General features: G+C 35.7%; 1 protein-coding gene across 1 annotated transcript in view; it reads left to right on the plus strand.

The window, feature by feature from the left end:
- Nucleotides 1–17,407, plus strand: part of LOC109106333 (thrombospondin type-1 domain-containing protein 7A-like) — a 97,645-nt gene that overhangs the window by 66,359 nt on the left and 13,879 nt on the right. The window contains 5 exon segments of the mRNA XM_042773181.1: nt 4,288–4,403; nt 4,574–4,709; nt 5,124–5,227; nt 7,799–7,993; nt 8,303–8,566. Of these exon segments, the coding sequence (XP_042629115.1) occupies nt 4,288–4,403; nt 4,574–4,709; nt 5,124–5,227; nt 7,799–7,993; nt 8,303–8,566 (815 nt within the window).

Below are 17,407 nucleotides of genomic sequence, written 5' to 3' on the forward strand. Positions count from 1 at the left end.
GTTTTGGAAATATTCTGGACATATTCATGGCAGAATTCATGACATAAATGCAATCTTAATGTTTTGCCATTTCATGTCGCAATATTACCATGTGTTATGATGATGTTATTACATGTGGCGTGACTCATACCTCAACTCAAGTGTCTCGATAAGTGGTGATGGAGAATTTTTCAGAAGAAGATGGATTGCTTGTGTTTGAGTGGCAGATTGTAATTGCTCTACAGATGTCTGCATGCTCACAAACCCTATCATTCCACTGCAGGCAAACGAGCTGCTGAAAGCCGAATAAACATGGAGTCACAAACAGGCTAATTAGCACAGTCATTTTCAGACTGCTTAATTTACTATTGATGATAATAGCGGTAATTAAGAGGGTTTGATTCTTTAATGTAATTTAATCACCACTAGATGAGGGACCGCTTGAGTCTTAGCACAAACAAACCCCCTAAAAATGCATCATTGATCCATTGACAGTACTTTGTGGAAACAAGAGCAGTGTTTTTTTTTTTTGTCATTTTTTTTGCCACAGACAAACTGATGCTTAGCAATTATATTGCATTTTCCACTCGCTTTTTACCACTTCAAGGAGCAGACAGTTGTTTTAGTCTAGACGGTGTAGGTTGCAAAAGTGCAATGTGATAAAGTGTCATATTTAAGGATTACAAAAAAAAAAAATAATAATAATTTTCTAACATTTCAGTCATTTTTCAATGTTTGAAATGGTGTAGAAAAAGTATTTTTACTCTGTTTACTTCTGTAATGTATGGAAGTCCCCTTCCTTTTCTTTTTCTTTTCTGTGAGTTTGTATCTCACAATTCACAATTTTTTTCTCACAATATTTTTACAAGATATAACAAGATATAAACTCAGAACTGCAAGATTCAAACCTGTAATTCTTAAAAAATTATATATATATATATATATATAAATCTAATTTCAAATATAAAGTTAGAATTCTTAGAATTCTAGACTTTTTTCCTCAGAATATTTGGTTTACATCTTGCAATTCCATTTTTCTTTTTTGTTTGTTTGTTTGTTTTTTGTCATAATTCTGGGTTTACATCTTGCAATTCTGTTTTTTTTTTTCCTGCCACACAAGGAAAAATTAAAAAGGTAATTTCTAGTTTTTATTTAACAATTTTGACATTTTTATATTGCAACTGCTTTACAAGTTTATATCTCAAAATTGTGCTTTTATATCTCACAGTTAAGAATTTTTTCCTCATTATTACAGGTTTATATTTCCCAGTTCTTGCTTGATATCTCTGATTGTGAGATATGAACTCAGAATTATGATAAAACAAAGTCTGAATTTTTATATAAAAAGTCGCAAATACCTGTTTTATTTTTTGATCCTGGAGCTGAAATAAGATTTTGTGAAGTATTTTGGAAATTGACTGGATTGTGAAAATTGGGCATTATACTGTATAACAGAATGTAATCATCTGGTTGGACACAGGGTTGAAAAAGAGAGATTCTGAGGTGTAGTTGCTACAATTTGATGAATGAATACAATGACAATCATGTCTATTCTATGGAATATTGTGTGGCAGCATGAACAGTAGGATCAGAAATGTCACCCCCAAAATGTTGCATTGTTTACATGGCTTCAGGGGCATTTGATGTGACCCAAAACAAAATCAAAATTCACATCCTCTCTCAGACCTGCATTTCATCTTGAATATCTCATCTAGACCTGCTCGCAGTAAATCATAAATCATGTTTTTGCCCAGGTCTGGGGCAGGCAGAGCTTACGCAGGTTTTTCTGCCCTGAACCACTTTGTGTCACTCACAGCATCAGACTGAGAGAAAACTCACAATCACACAGACAGCGATGCTAAAGCTCAGAGCCTGGACCTTTGATGTGCCTCACAGTACCTGACAACTGCTGCTGCCCTTCATATTTTATCTCTCGCTCTGACAGCTTTGAGAAGCTAGTTGTTTTTTAGGATACTTATACAGACAAAATAGTGAATAAAGAGCAAGAAACAAATGTCAAGAGCATGTGCACTGCCACTCTGTCACAACAGAGACTGTACAAGAAGGAGAAGATGCCATGTATTACTCATACAAGGTTTTCACACACTATTTGATAAATAGACTCTAAGCAGCAAGATGAGATGTTGCATTTTTATAAAATTGCATTTCATTTGTTTTTATTGTCAACTAAAACCTAATTTTATTTTCAGTCATTGAGAAAGGGGAAAATAAAATATGAATATTAGATGTAAACCAAAAATACACCTAAGTTGAACTAAAACACTGTAATGAGCATAACCATTAAGTGCTTGCTCTTGAAAAATATTGTCATTTGAGCTGAAGATGCTAGATGCTATACCTTCATTGTCAAATATTACTACTGATTTGACGTGGCACCAGGTTTGAATATTTTGTTTATTTCCCCATTTAAGCAGACAGGAGCTGTATTCGCATGACTTGTTTCCATTGGTTGTTTTATTCTGTCTACACTGCTTATCAGGTCAAAAAGTTGTACTTTAAAGCAATATCCTATTAGCAGTGATTTAACAATGCGCAAACAGCGTTTTAATAATATTTCCAGAAACTCTAATGAGCTACTTCAGTAAATCTGATCCCTCACTTCATGCTGCTAGTTATGACAGTTAATCCTAATTGAAAAATAATGACAACTTAGAGAGGGCAAGGGAACGATGCATTTGTTCTTCCTCATGGTTAAATATATGATTTAATGATGCTGTTGGAACATTACCAAGCCTTATTCCTGTTTAAATCCTTTCTGTTCACAACAACAAATTTAGTTTTTTTTTTTTTTAATGAGTCATTTCCTTATGTGATATTGCAGTGTTTTGCACTCTTAACCAGCTGTAGCAGGTTAGGCATTAAATAGTTAAGCCAGTGTCTGTCTTGAAATGTTGCTAATGCGCTGTCAGAAATTTACCAGGAGAACCATTCACACCCAAACCGGATTTGTTTCACTGGTAGGATTTACCGCTTCTGTTTTTGGTATTACGAATGAATCAGCCTTACGTATCTGTTGCTTTGTTATATTGTGGCAGATTTGCAACCCTCATGAAACATGGAGCACATGTCGACTTGCATCCCAGCGTGCCGGAGCCCAGAGGATTTGATCAAAGATCAGATTACAGAATATCCCTCTGCTGGACTGCTGCATCCCTGTTTATCTTTATCCAGGGGGAATTCAACTGAGTTGGAGCGGTGCTTAAAATACAGAGTGGATTAAAGCTAACCTCTGATCTTAAATTGAGGAGCTGTAACAGTGAAAAACTACAGTATTACCCAATGACTGACTACTGTAACAGGATGTGAGGCCTTATCTGCCTCGTCTGGCTAATACATAATGCAACCGTGGAGCAGGGAAAATACGATTGAAAAAAAAGAAGCATTGTTGTGACACAGATGCTGCTGAGCCATGCCCTGCAAGGATTCTGATGTAATGCATTGTGGAGTTGGGCTGGGCATTATATATAAAACCAATAAAGCTAAAACTAGTATAGCTTAAAAAAAATGTATCCTGAAAATTTTCAGTCTTGAATCTCGATATTTACTATATGCATTTGCTTTGAAATGACTTAAAGCTAAAGTTCACAAAAATGAACACCATTAACATTAATATATTATACTTTAATAAAACAAGACAATGAGAATATATATATATATAGTAGGGATCAGGAGCAAAAGTATTGAGGTTTTGAGGAGATGTATTTTCAAACTTTGGCAAGACATTTACTTTTTATCCCTTTTATTCCAATTTCTTTACTTGGTCTAATTATTTTGTCATCCAGTGAATAAAATGTTTTACAAAAAAGATGTTATTGAAGGATGGAGCAGTTAAAAACTATACTGGATGTGTGCAACATAGCCCTGATGCTCATTTTATATGCAAAGATAGTGTTTCTCAAAAATCTTACAGGCACAAGCACAGCAGTAATGGCCTGTTTCAATTGAAGGTCAGAGAGGAAGAGCAGAAAATGGTGTGAAAACCTTGACTAAAACAGCCAGTGCTACTCAGAGGAAAAATACAATTCTAGAAAGCATCCATTTGAAGCCCTTTTTTGGCCCAGACAGCAAGTAAATGTAAAGTGAAAGTCTTTGAATTCATGTGTGCTCCGGTGACCTGCAGCAGTTAAGTCTGATAATGAATCTCGTTTAGATGATTGGGTCTTTGGTGAAAGTGTGACACAGGGCTTTCTTTATCTACCTTCTTCCTGTGATCAAAACACATGTGCGTCACATTTTCTTGCGTTGAGTGTCCTGGTGATCTTTCAGTGTGTCTGTTTGATGTTTTAGATGCCCTGAAGCCCCTCGGCCAGAGTCCGTGCGACCCTGTCTGCTGCCCTGCAAGAGAGACTGTATCGTCACACCCTTCAGTGAATGGACAGAGTGTCCCACATCCTGTGAAACAGGTACACCACATTTGTTTATTTTTCCATCCATCCATCCATCCATCCATCCATCCATCCAACCAAAGTATTTAACCATAATAACCATGACTGCAACAGCAGAAATAAAGTATTATGCACTATACAATGCAGTATAATACATCATGACATAAACTGGGTATTTGAAATGCCAGGTGCAAATGGGCAGAAGAATAAACAGTTTCGCTATCGAATGATCATCCAGATGTCAGCTAATGGAGGTCAGGAGTGTCCAGACGTCCTCTATGAAGAGAAAGACTGTGCGACTCCATCTGTCTGTCCGGGATACAGGTACACCTTCACCCACAAGAGCTGCCTCTGCACTCGTCAATGCTGGATTTTCACATTTATTGACATACAGAATAGATTTTTTGCTAAAACTGAGCTTCTCAAGTAAATGCATATGTAAAAACATAGGTACACTTATAGTTCACCCCAGAATTAAGATTCTGTCATTGTATGCTCAACTTATTCATTCAAAAGCTGTATGCAGCTTTTTTTTTTCTTGGTAGCTAAATGGTTAATCCTGATGAAAAGAGTGAAGTTTTTTATCAGATTGTGGGCAGCTTAATTCAAATGAGTTAATTTTCCAAGACAGTGGGTTTCCTGATATTTTTTCAAGTTAAGGCAGCTAATTAGGATTTCCAGTGCACTAACTGATCAACCTCTACCAATAATTAGAATGATATCGCTTTGAAATTGCAGGTGGAAAACACACAAGTGGCGTAAATGTCAGCTGGTCCCATGGAGCATCCGCAGAGACAGTAAAGGAGCTCAGGAGAACTGTGGAGCTGGAGTCCAAACTAGAGGTATGTTGGCTGTCGTGTACATCATGAATCTCCTGACCTTTCACCCCCTTACACATTCATATTCACTAAACACACAGTATTCTTGCACGACAACCTGGGTCTTATTCACTAACTACCCGCAATGGAGAATTACTGCGTGCTAAATGCATTCAGCACAAAATTCGTGCATATTTGCATAATTCCTTTAATCGGATACTAAAGCAGCTCGGCCGGGTTTGCACAATTTATCCTTAGTGATTTCCTGCCACCGTGTCCAAATACTGTTTCTGTAGCTGTGAAATCTTATGCAATAGCCATAAATTTGGTAAAATATCTGATCGAAGATCTCCTCTTGAATCTGTGAATTGCTTTCTTTCATTTGCATTCTGCTTTATTCCTCAGAGTCTGTCGCTTTAAAAAAAATCTATTATTATTTGCACTTTTCCAGTTGAAGTTGGCGAAGTGTTTTCATAATTGTTTTATCCACAGTTGTTTTAGGTGCCTTTTGTTAGAAGTTCTTTTAGACATTCCTGTCATTCTCGAGGCAGTGGAAGACTTTATTATGTATTCTCCTGGTATAGATACTGGTCTGACAATTGCTTCCATCACACTAGACTTAACATTTGCCATTTAGTGCATGTCAGGAACAGAAGCAATCCTTCAAACTCTTGATCTGATTGCTGTCGACAGTACAGAAGGGCGTTGTTGTGTGGGCGTCATCACTATATTGAACTCTACAGTGGCCTAAAGTTTGACCTAATGGTTCCTGTTTACTTGTCCTCACATCACTTACAGTGTGACTGTGCATCTTAATAGATCACACAGCCTTTACAGACCTGTCTTTACAGCTGTAGTAGCTTTCCTAACCGCTCATGTTGAACTCAGTGAGACATATTGTAACTGTTTTTAATAGATTAAACTGAGTTATGATGACAAGCTTAATAATGGTGCATATACTATTAAGCTAGTAAACATATCTGTTTATGTTTATTTTATTTTTTATATTTTGGTTTGTTTTGTACGAATCATTCATAATATAGTATTTAATCATTACATTATTTAAATATAATGATATAAAAAATAATTTCTAATTAAAAAAAGAAAATTATATAAAAAAAGATAAAAAAAAATATATATGTGTATGCTTTTTAAAGCTGATAATGTAAGTGCTTCAAGCATTTAAAACATAAAACTCTATAATGTTTAAGATATGGACAGATGTTGTTTTTTTGGATGCTAATAAGTCTTAATTATTCACTTTAGCAATAACGTGTTTTTATTTTATTGTATATTATTTATTTTTTATTTTACATAAATGTACATAATGTGTTAAATAATTGTATGTATTTGACATAATTGTAAAATTATTTTTAATCAGCATTTTTAAATCATTTTAAATGATATGTACTGTTACTGTATCTCTCTCTCTCTCTCTCTCTCTCTCTCTCTCTCTCTCTATATATATATATATATAATCTTTATTATATATTATAAGTTCTACAGTGAATATAAATTGTTTTTAGTTATGTTTTGGTGTATAATATTTAAGATATGGATATATTGTTTTATTGGATACTAATAAGTGTAATTACACACTTAAGAAATAATGTATTTTTATTTTATTATATTATTTTTTTTAATTTTTATTTTACATATGTGTACATAATGTGTAAAATAATTTTATGTATTTGGCATAATTTTAAATAGTAATTAAAATCAATAAAATTAAATAGTCATTTTTACACCTGAAAAAAAAATACGGAAATTAATAAAATGTTAAAAGTAATGAAAACTTCTATAGTAAATATTAATGTTTTTATGCTCTGATATGCAATATTTTAGATATTGTGTTATTGAACAAGCTTAATTGCATAAAGTATTTTAAAATAATACAATTATTTTAATCAGCATTTTTAAATCATTTAAATTCACACACACACACACACACACACACACACACACACACACACACACACACACACACACACACACACACACACACACACACACACACATATGTCTATATATATGTGTGTGTGTGTGTGTGAGTGTGTGTATGTAGCAGCACACATTATTTTTAAGCATTTTAAATCATATGTAGCATTTTATATCCAATACATATAAATTATTAACCATATTATATTCACACACACACATATATATATCTGGTCTATTATATATTTTAAATTCTACAGTGAATATAAATGGTTTTAAGTTATGTTTTGCTGTCTAATATTTAAGATATGGCTAGATATTGTTTTATTGGATGCTAACAAGTAGAATTACACAGAAATACCCCAAAAATCTCTATAAAATGTTTTTATTATTATTATTATTATTATTATTATTATTATTATTATTATCCAGAACATCTGAAAAATAAAATAATTGGATTTTATAAAAACTACAAAAATGTAATGCATAATTTAAACTGGTTTCTGATCAAAGTGAACAGCATGATTCTCTCTCTCTCTCTCGCTTGCCATTTCTATAAATAAGCATCTTCTGTTCACCTGCACGTTTTCTCTGGTGTCTGGTGCTCTGTGTAATCAGCAGGAGTCTCAGCGCTGTGTCTGTGTGTGTGATCTGCAGCTATCTCGTGTAGGCAGCTGGATGGTACGGTGGCTGATGTGTTTCAGTGTCTGAAGTTTGCCAGCAGCATGCCGGTTATGAGCCAGCCCTGCCAGCTACTGTGCCGAGACGACTGCCAGCTCTCCAACTGGTCCAAGTTCTCTCCTTGCACCTCAGACTGCGTAGGGGTCCGTACACGGAGGAGAGCTCTCGTGGGTAATTAGGACATTTGCATCATTAACACTGTGGTCTGAACTCAAAAGGTTGCTGGTTCCATCCCAGAATGGAGTGAGGTATTTGCATTTGTCTCCCTGAGGCAGCACAGCATGTTATTGCCTCATAACATGTCCAGAAATTATGGTAATATGATTATATTTTTTGTAAGTATTAGTCCAGCCAGTCGTGCAGCTGCAAGACACGGCGAGTCTGAGGCAGGCGGGAGGTTTAGAGGTGACCTCAGCGCTCATGACTTCATTAGTGAGCTTAATTAGTGCCGTAATCAACACTCGCTTCCTCTGATTACAGGAAAAAGCAAGAAGAAGGATAAGTGTAAGAATGGTCAGATGTACCCGCTGAGTGAGACCCAGTACTGCCCCTGTGACAAATACAACGCCCAGCCGGTGGGAAACTGGTCCGACTGCATCCTGCCCGAGGGCCGCGTGGAGAGCGCCGTGGTCATGAAGGTCCAGGGAGATGTTAAAGAGTGTGGACAGGGCTACCGCTACCAGGCCATGGTGTGCTACGACCAGGACAACAAGCTCGTGGAGACTTCACGCTGTAACAGTCACGGTAAGATGTTCATCATGTGACTCTGACCATAGAGTCGACGTCATTAGGACATAATTATAGTTAGCTGACATTGCTAAGTAACCTTCCTGGACTGCACTAAACTAATTTATATTAATAAGCCAAGCTAAGCCATGGTATAAATTCCCATCCTGTGAAGATTTGACGGTTAAGCTGTTTGGCTTCACAGACATACTAAGCCTCTTCCCCCCTCAGATTTTTTAGCCAAGTAGATTCTTAAACAGCAGCTTGAAAAATCTTGGAAATATATACATTTTAAATATTGTTTTTGAATATGTATATGAAAAATAAAAAGTAATTGTTTCATTTTATTATTTATTATTATTATTCCAGACAGTCTTAATATAGCATTTAATGATTATTTACATATATTTTAAACATGAAATAAATACTTTTTTTTTCAAATATAGTATTTAATGGTTATATTATTTAAATATGTTTTATTTAAAGCTGATAATGTAACTGCATGTAGGATTTAAAACCGGAGCTTCATAAATAATTATTTTATTTTATTTTTGTTTTATACTGAAATTTCAGTCATTCACAATTCATTTTTAAGTCCAAATTGCAGCTTATTCTGGCTAAGAAGCATGACATTTAAGGACAGATAAATCACACCTTCAATTGATCATGTGTTGTTTCATCTCTGTTAATTCGTCTCTGTCTGCAGCTTCCTCTCTTGTGACCTTTCCTCAACTCTGTCTTTAGCTGATCTCCTCTTTCTGTTCATGAATCTTTTACTGCATTGCTCACTTAATCTTGTTATTTGGATGACGAGTGGACTGGTACGAGCGCCAGGCGATGCTCGGTTGACTTTGTCCTCTGCCCGAGTGGCTGTAGCTCCTTGCTGATCTGCAGGTATAAATCTCTGGTCCTCATTAAAGACCACATGCTGTCCTGGGACCGGCCTAATCAGAGCTGACATTAACTCCTGACAGATACTCTCGCTTATACAGCACACGGCCCATGCGGGGTTAGGAATTGAGAATGGATTCTTATTCAGGCCGAATACATTTCAAAAAATGCTTTTTAGTTTTTATATTTATATATTTAGTATTCGTATTTATGATATAAATATTTTTCAATTTATTAATCTTTATATTTATAATTTTACAATTTTTTTATAACTTAATTTATACATTTATTATATGTATTTGTGATATAATTTTTTTTTATTTATCTATTCTTTATATTTATAATATGTATTTTTGTATTTATATATTTATCCTTTATAATATAATTTCGATTATTAATTTATTTATTTAAATTTTTATTTATATATTATTCACTGTATTAGAGAATGGATGTTATATGTAAAAAATAAAATGAAATGAAAAAATAAAATAAAACAAAAATGAAATGAAATGAAAGGAAATGTCTACATAAAACACTTGCCAGTTAACTAGTAACTGTTTGTAGGAAATGCAACATAAATATATGGTTTAATTTGAACTGCAAGAATGACCGTCGGATCCTAACACAAGTGATGATTTATTTTTAAGACATAAATTGCCATAGGATCTCTTTACTAGATGAGTTAGATGATACTATGAGCTACTGTATGATAATAGTAACGCTTGACTGGGCACACATCAATAATGAATAGTGATAATTATGTTGATTTGATGTTATTTGGGCTGATCAGCGGCCCGCAATTAAAAACTGTGAGATGACAGTTGTCGAGTGAAAATGAAGTAAGAGTTACTTTGAGAAATGTGCTTAAAATAATCTTGGCAAAAGGCTCAGATGTTTTATTATTCAGTTACTTCCTCTACTTTATTTTCCAGGAGTTCTCCTCAACTCCAACTCTTAAGTCAAATTATTTTCCAGAAAACAATAGAAATCTCGCTTGTAAGCTGATCTATACTTCCGTCATTCGGGACGTTCACATGAAATCACAGAGAGAGATGAAGTTTCACCAGCCTCCACGAGCTTCATGATCTCCATGCGGCGTCTCCTGACGCTCTTCAGAGTGATGATGTCATCAGCAAATCCCTCATCATCTTCCTTTATCTTTTTTTCCCTCAATCTCATTACTCTCTCTGTCAAAAGCTTGGTTCCAGTGAGCTGCCTACGTAGGCAGCATTTTAAGCTATCACCAAAGGCAGTCGTGCATATGTCTTTCACAGAAAAGACAATTCTATAATACATTAAGACAACCTTGATAAAAAAAAAAAATCCAAGATGTGGATCATACAATAAAATGTTAATTCTAAATATAGTGAAGTAATACACAAAACACTGCACAGATATTGATAAAGAGAATGAAGATAATAGCGTGTTTTTATGCTAATTAGAGTAGCACGTCATGTAGAATGTTCCAAAACGAATGTTTTCCAGTTTTGGAACGGAGCCATTCTCTCTCTCTCTCTCTCTCTCTCTCTCTCTCTTTCTCTCTCTCTCTCTCTCTCTCTCGCTGGGTTAATCACTAGATTTCCTCTTAACAGAAATCTCTGTTTTACATGCTGCCTTAGGCTACTGAGTGAATTGTTAAATACTCTTATTTCTCTTCCCCAAAAGAGGGCTGAACATAAACACTTGTTTATTTCAGAATGTTTTTCTGATGTTTAATTTGAAGGCAACACATGTATACCAGGAAGTGTGAGTGTCCAATTTACTTGCATTTACTTCTGATTGTACGTATGCTACCTTTGGGGTCAGTAAAGTTTTTATATACTCTTTATATTAAAAAAAATCATTTTATGCTTTTTAAATGTACATATTTATTAATTTTATTTATAAAGAATAATTGTAAATATGTCTATGAATATGATTATATGTAAAAAAAAAATGTGTAAAAATCTTAAAAATCAGCATATTAGAATGATTTCTGAAGGATCATGTGACACTGAAGACTGGAGTTATGATGCTGAAAATTCAGCTTTGACTCACAGGAATAAATTACATTTTAAAATATATTTAAACACAAAACATCTATTTTAAATAATAATAATAATATTTCACAATTTTACTGTTTTTTACAGTTTTTGTGATTAAATAAATGCAGTCTTGGTGAGCATAAGAAAATGAATATGAATGAAATGTAAACATGTTTTGAACATGAATGTTTAATTCTGTTTCCAAGCTTCAAAGACTATGGTGTTTCTCACATGTTCACATGTTCTCACATGTTCTCTGATGTTCATAGTTTGCTCTTCAGAGCCTGATTCAAAAGACTAGTTCACCGGAAAATGAACATGCATTAATTTACTCACCCTCATGCCTAACTATTTACTGTCAAACCCAAAAACGTTCAAATCAATGAAAGCATACAGCATGGTTAGTTATTTATCTGAACTGAACCAACACTGAACTTACTTGAGCTAAATAATGACACTACAGTCTTTTAGAGCTGCTTTACAGCAGAATCTGCATAATTGAGTTACATCATTAATTCTGCTATACTGTGAAGCTGCTTCAACACAATCTCTATTGTATAAAGTGCTACAGAAATAAAGGTGACTTGACATAAAACTAGTCCATACTGTATGGCTTGTGCGCTGTATTCCAAGTGAATTTTGGTAGAATTTGAACTATTCCCTCAGGCTTTCAGAGTAAGAAACTGTGCAACTAACTCATTTTTCTCTGATGACTCACTCTTTAGTGTGCATCTGTGTGTGTTGCCATGTCAGGGCTCAGAACATTTCAGACTTGATGTGGATGTATTGATGGATTGAGGTCACTATAGGCACAAAAGTGTAACACAAGATCTGCCATGTTTGGTGAAGGCCAGTGGCTGACCATTTGACCCAACACACAATAGGCTCTGTCCCTGTAACCAGATCAGAGGTGGCAGGGCTGCTGTAGGGACAGAAGACGTTGTGTGTTGGGTCAAATGGTCAGTGCATGGCCAGCAGGGATTGTTTTCTTGTCCTAGATGGAGTTTACTCTGTGTAGCAGGCCTGACAAGTCTTAACACTGAGGGGCAGAGGGGATGGGAGAGCCGTTTTATACAGATGCATTGTGACTGTGCAGGGTATTTTGGGTCGCTGCAGTATCTCTTTCCTCCGGCCCGTCACGGCCATGTCAGATCCTGATTTACTTTTGGGCATGCATCCACGAGGGAAAAGAGGCTGTGAATCTCTGATTAATTGAGTTGATTTTTCAATCAGAAGCCCCTGTAGGTACATGTTTCATAGCTTGTGTTCAAATTGTTTGTTAGTAGCACAAAATGTGCCAAGTTTTGAATGTCAGGAATAGTTGGCGTTGTTTTTTTTTCTAGTATGTAGCTAAATTAGGACTAAGAAGATAAAGTTTTAATTGTTGGTGATTTTAATATCCATGTCGATGAAAAAGATGCATTGGGATCAGCATTTATAGACATTCTGAACTATATTGGGGTTAGACAACACGTCTCAGGACCTACTCATTGTCTAAACCATACTCTAGATTTGATACTGTCACATGGAATTGATGTTGATGGTGTTGAAATTATGCAGCCAAGTGATGATATCTCAGATCATTATTTAGATTTGTGCAAACTTCAGATAAGCTAAAGTTGTAAATTCTACTTCTTGTTACAAGTATAGTAGAACCATCATTTCTACCACAAAAGTCTGCTTTGTAAGTAATCTTCCTGATGTATCCCAATCCCTTAGCATATCCAAAACCTCAGAACAACTTGATGATGTAACAGAAACTATGGACTCTCTCTTTTCTAGCATTTTAAAATACAGTTGCTCCTTTACGCTTAAGGAAGATTAAGGAAAACAGTCTGACACGGTGGTTGAGCACATTCACACCCTAAAGAAAGAAACCAGCAAAAAAAATCAAACCCAGCTGAAAAAAAAAAAAACTAAATTCATATCGCATCGCTTGGAAAGAAAGTAACCTATCCTACAGAAAAGCATTAAAAACCACTAGATCTGATTACTTTTAGTCTTTATTAGAAGAAAATAAACATAACCCCAGGTATTTATACAATACAGTGGCTAAATTAATGAAAAATAAAGCATCAACAAGTGTTGACATTTCCGAACAGCACAGCAGTAATGACTTTGTGAACTACTTTACTTCTAAAGCCCTATTCGGACGGGACTAGTTTTACAGGGGGTTGTAAGAGAAATCTGTGTTTCACAGACGTACTTGGTGATTTTAATCCCATCCGAATCTGCCACATCTGTGTTTTTCTCACACGAGCTCTGTAATAATTCTAGAGCAAATTACCTACTGTTTTTCAGCAAACTCCGTGATCCTCTGAGAAAACTAATCCCATCTGAATGCGAATGTCTGTGATTGCCGGCGATATTTTATTTCACAACTCGTTTCCTTGTCTGTTTTGGCCAACGTGAATTACCATAGATGCTCTTACCACGCGCATGTTTTCTATATTTGCTTACCGGCAAAGAAATAATAATAATAATAAAAAAAATAAAAATAATAAAATCAAGAGCCAGATCACGTAAACTGTTAATACTGGCTATTGTAATATCAGCGTCAGGTAAGATTACTCACGTTCATTTATGCACTCAGCTACATAATGTTTTAATTACAGATGTACCTTTATGAAAATTAAACATGGGTTTAGCCTATTACAAAAAACTAATTAAACTAAAGAAACCACACATTAACATGGTTTTGCTATACTAGCCATTTAGTTTTTAGTATTTATTGTGTAATAATACTAATGGTGATCAATCCGAATGACTAACGTTATATCCAATGCACGCATACAGAGCACGTGATCTCTGTGACGCCCAGAAGCACAAAACAGACCCTCCAACCTCTGTAATAAACATGGAGATGTTAGTCCCGTCCGAATTGGTACATGAAAATCGCAGACGTCAGGTGGTAAGAATCAAAACTCAAACGTAGTTCAGAAAACTTGTCCCGTCCGAATAGTGCTTAAGATTGATACTATTAGAGATAAAATTGTAACCATGCAGCTGTCAGCTACAGTATCGCATCAGACAGTGCACTAAAGATCCCCTGAAAAACAGTTCCACTCATTCTTTACTATAGGAGAGGAAGAATTGTATAAACTTGTTAAATCATCTAAACCAACAACATGTATGTTAGACCCTATTCCATATAAGCTCCTAAAAGAGTTGCTTCCAGATGTAATAGATCCTCTTCTGACTATTATTAATTCGTCATTGTCAATAGGATATGTCCCCAAAACCTTCAAACTGGCTGTTATTAAGCCTCTCATAAAAAAAAACAAAAAACATAACTTGACCCCAAAGAACTAGTTAATTACAGACCAATCTTGAATCTCCCTTTTCTGTCCAAGATACTAGAAAAGGCAGTATCCTCACAATTACATTCCTTCTTGGAGAAAAATGGTATCTGTGAGGATTTCCAGTCAGGATTTAGACTGTATCATAGTACTGAGACTGCTCTCCTTAGAGATACAAATGACCTGCTCTTAACATCTGATCGTGGTTGTATCTCTCTATTAGTGCTATTGGATCTTAGCACTGAGTTCGACACTGTTGACCACAAAATTCTTTTTCATAGACTAGAACACTTTGTTGGCATTAATGGAAGTGCATTAGCATGGTTTAAATCATACTTACAGTATATGACCACCATCAATTCGTAGCAGTGAATGAAGAGGTATCATATCGATCACAAGTGCAGTATGGAGTACCTCAAGGCTCAGTACTAGGGCCGTTACTCTTCACGCTTAACATGTTACCCTTGGGAGATATCATCAGGAAACACAGTGTTAGCTTTCACTGTTATGCTGATGATACTCATCTCTATATTTCTTTGCGGCCCAGTAAAATATACCAATTTGAAAAACTAACGGAATGCATAGTCGATATAAAAAACTGGATGCTGAGTAATTTCTTACTGCTAAATTCTGAAAAAAACAGAGGTGTTAATTATAGAACCTAAAATCTCTGCATGTAATAACCTAGAACGCTGTCTAAGACTTGATGGCTGCTCTGTCAATTCTTCGTCATCAGTTAGGAACCTAGGTGTGCTATTTGATAGCAATCTTTCCTTAGAAAGCCACATTTCTAGCATTGTAAAACTGCATCTTTCCATCTCAAAAATATATCTTAATTATGACCTATGCTCTCAATGGCAAATACAGTAATGTTAATCCATGCATTTATGACCTCAAGGTTAGATTATTATAATGCTTTATTGGGTGGTTGTTCTACACGCTTAATAAACAAACTCCAGCTAGTCCAAAATGCAGCAGCTAGAGTTCTTACTAGAACCAGGAGGTATGACCATATTAGCCTGGTTCTGTCAACACTGCACTGGCTCCCTATTAAACATCATATAGATTTTAAAATCTTGCTTATTACTTATAAAGCCCTGAATGGTTTAGCACCTCAGTATTTGAACGAGCTCTTGTTACATTATATAGTCCTCCACATCCGCTGCGTTCTCAAAACTCTGGCAATTTGATAATACCCAGAATATCAAAGTCAACTGCGGGCGGCAGATCCTTTTCCTATTTAGTGCCTAAACTCTGGAATAACCTACCTAACATTGTTCGGGAGACAGACACAATCTTGCAGTTTAAATCTAGATTTAAGACCCATGTCTTTAACCTTACACATAACACAGTAATACGCTTCTAATATCCAAATCCGTTAAAGCATTTTTAGGTTGCATTAATTAGGTAAACTGGAACCGGGAACACTTCCCATAACACCCGATGTACTTGCTATGGCAAGAATGGCATCTACGTTAATATTAGTCTGTTTTGCTCTTATTCTGAGGTCACAGTAGCCACCAGATCTAGTCTGTATCCAGGTCAGATGGTCACTGCAGTCACCCAGATCCAGTACGTATCCAGCCCAGATGGTGGATAAGCACCTAGAAATGATCTTTACAGCCCTGAATTTCAGTGGAAACCAGGACAACTAGATGAGCCCCAGATATAGATCCCCTGTAAAGACCTTGTCTCAGATGACCACCGGGACAAGACCACAGGAACCAGTCGAGTCCTCTGCACAATCCGACTTTGCTGCAGCCTGGACTGAGCCTGGTTTCTCCCAAGGTTTTTTCTCCATTCTGTCACCGATGGAGTTTTGGTTCCTTGCTGCTGTCGCCTCTGGCTTGCTTAATTGGGGACACTTCATATAAATAAAAGTGACTTGACTTGACTTGTGTGTGTGTGTGTGTGTATGTGTGCGTGCACCTTCACATGCATGCTTGTCTGTGACTGTACAGCATGGTAAGTGGATAAGTACAATATTAAAGAAACAAATGTTCATTACAACATTATTTTATTAGACACATAATTGAAAACCCTCTTTCAGATAAAGATTTAGCACATGCAATGTAAGCTGAGGTTAACCATCTCTGTGGGTGTTGTGCACTGATATGGTGAACATATGTTTGACATAATAGCTGTTTTAATTGTGTGCTTGTGAATGACTGGAATGCTGAACTGACCAATCAGCTTCCAGAACCATCCATTTTATAATGTATTATTTACCACAGTATTTTGGAAGCAGCGATTTCTACATTTGAGCCAAGTGTTGGCCGCTCTTGAAAGGCTGCTGTGAAGAATATGCTGTTCAGAGACAACATAGTGTGTGTGTGTGTGTGTGTGTGTGTGTGTGTGTGTGTGTGTGTGTGTGTTGGGCCTGCAGTATAAAAGGCAGATCCTCTTGAGCCAAATGAGTAGGAAGTACACATGGCTTGAGCAAACAGCGGTAATAAAATTCAGCATTAGCTGCTAAAGCATATAACATTCTCTGACCTTGCAGCCAACTCTCCACACAAACATGCCTATTTATACCAATTGCTTTTACAGTTTTTATGCAGCTCATAATATTCTCTGCAAGGTACATGCTTTTTTTAAATTTATTTTTAATCAAGATTTAAAACACTTCAAAGCAGCATGTTTAA

The sequence above is a fragment of the Cyprinus carpio genome, chromosome A16 (assembly GCF_018340385.1).
Source record: "Cyprinus carpio isolate SPL01 chromosome A16, ASM1834038v1, whole genome shotgun sequence".
In the NCBI taxonomy this organism is placed as follows: Eukaryota; Metazoa; Chordata; class Actinopteri; order Cypriniformes; family Cyprinidae; genus Cyprinus; species Cyprinus carpio.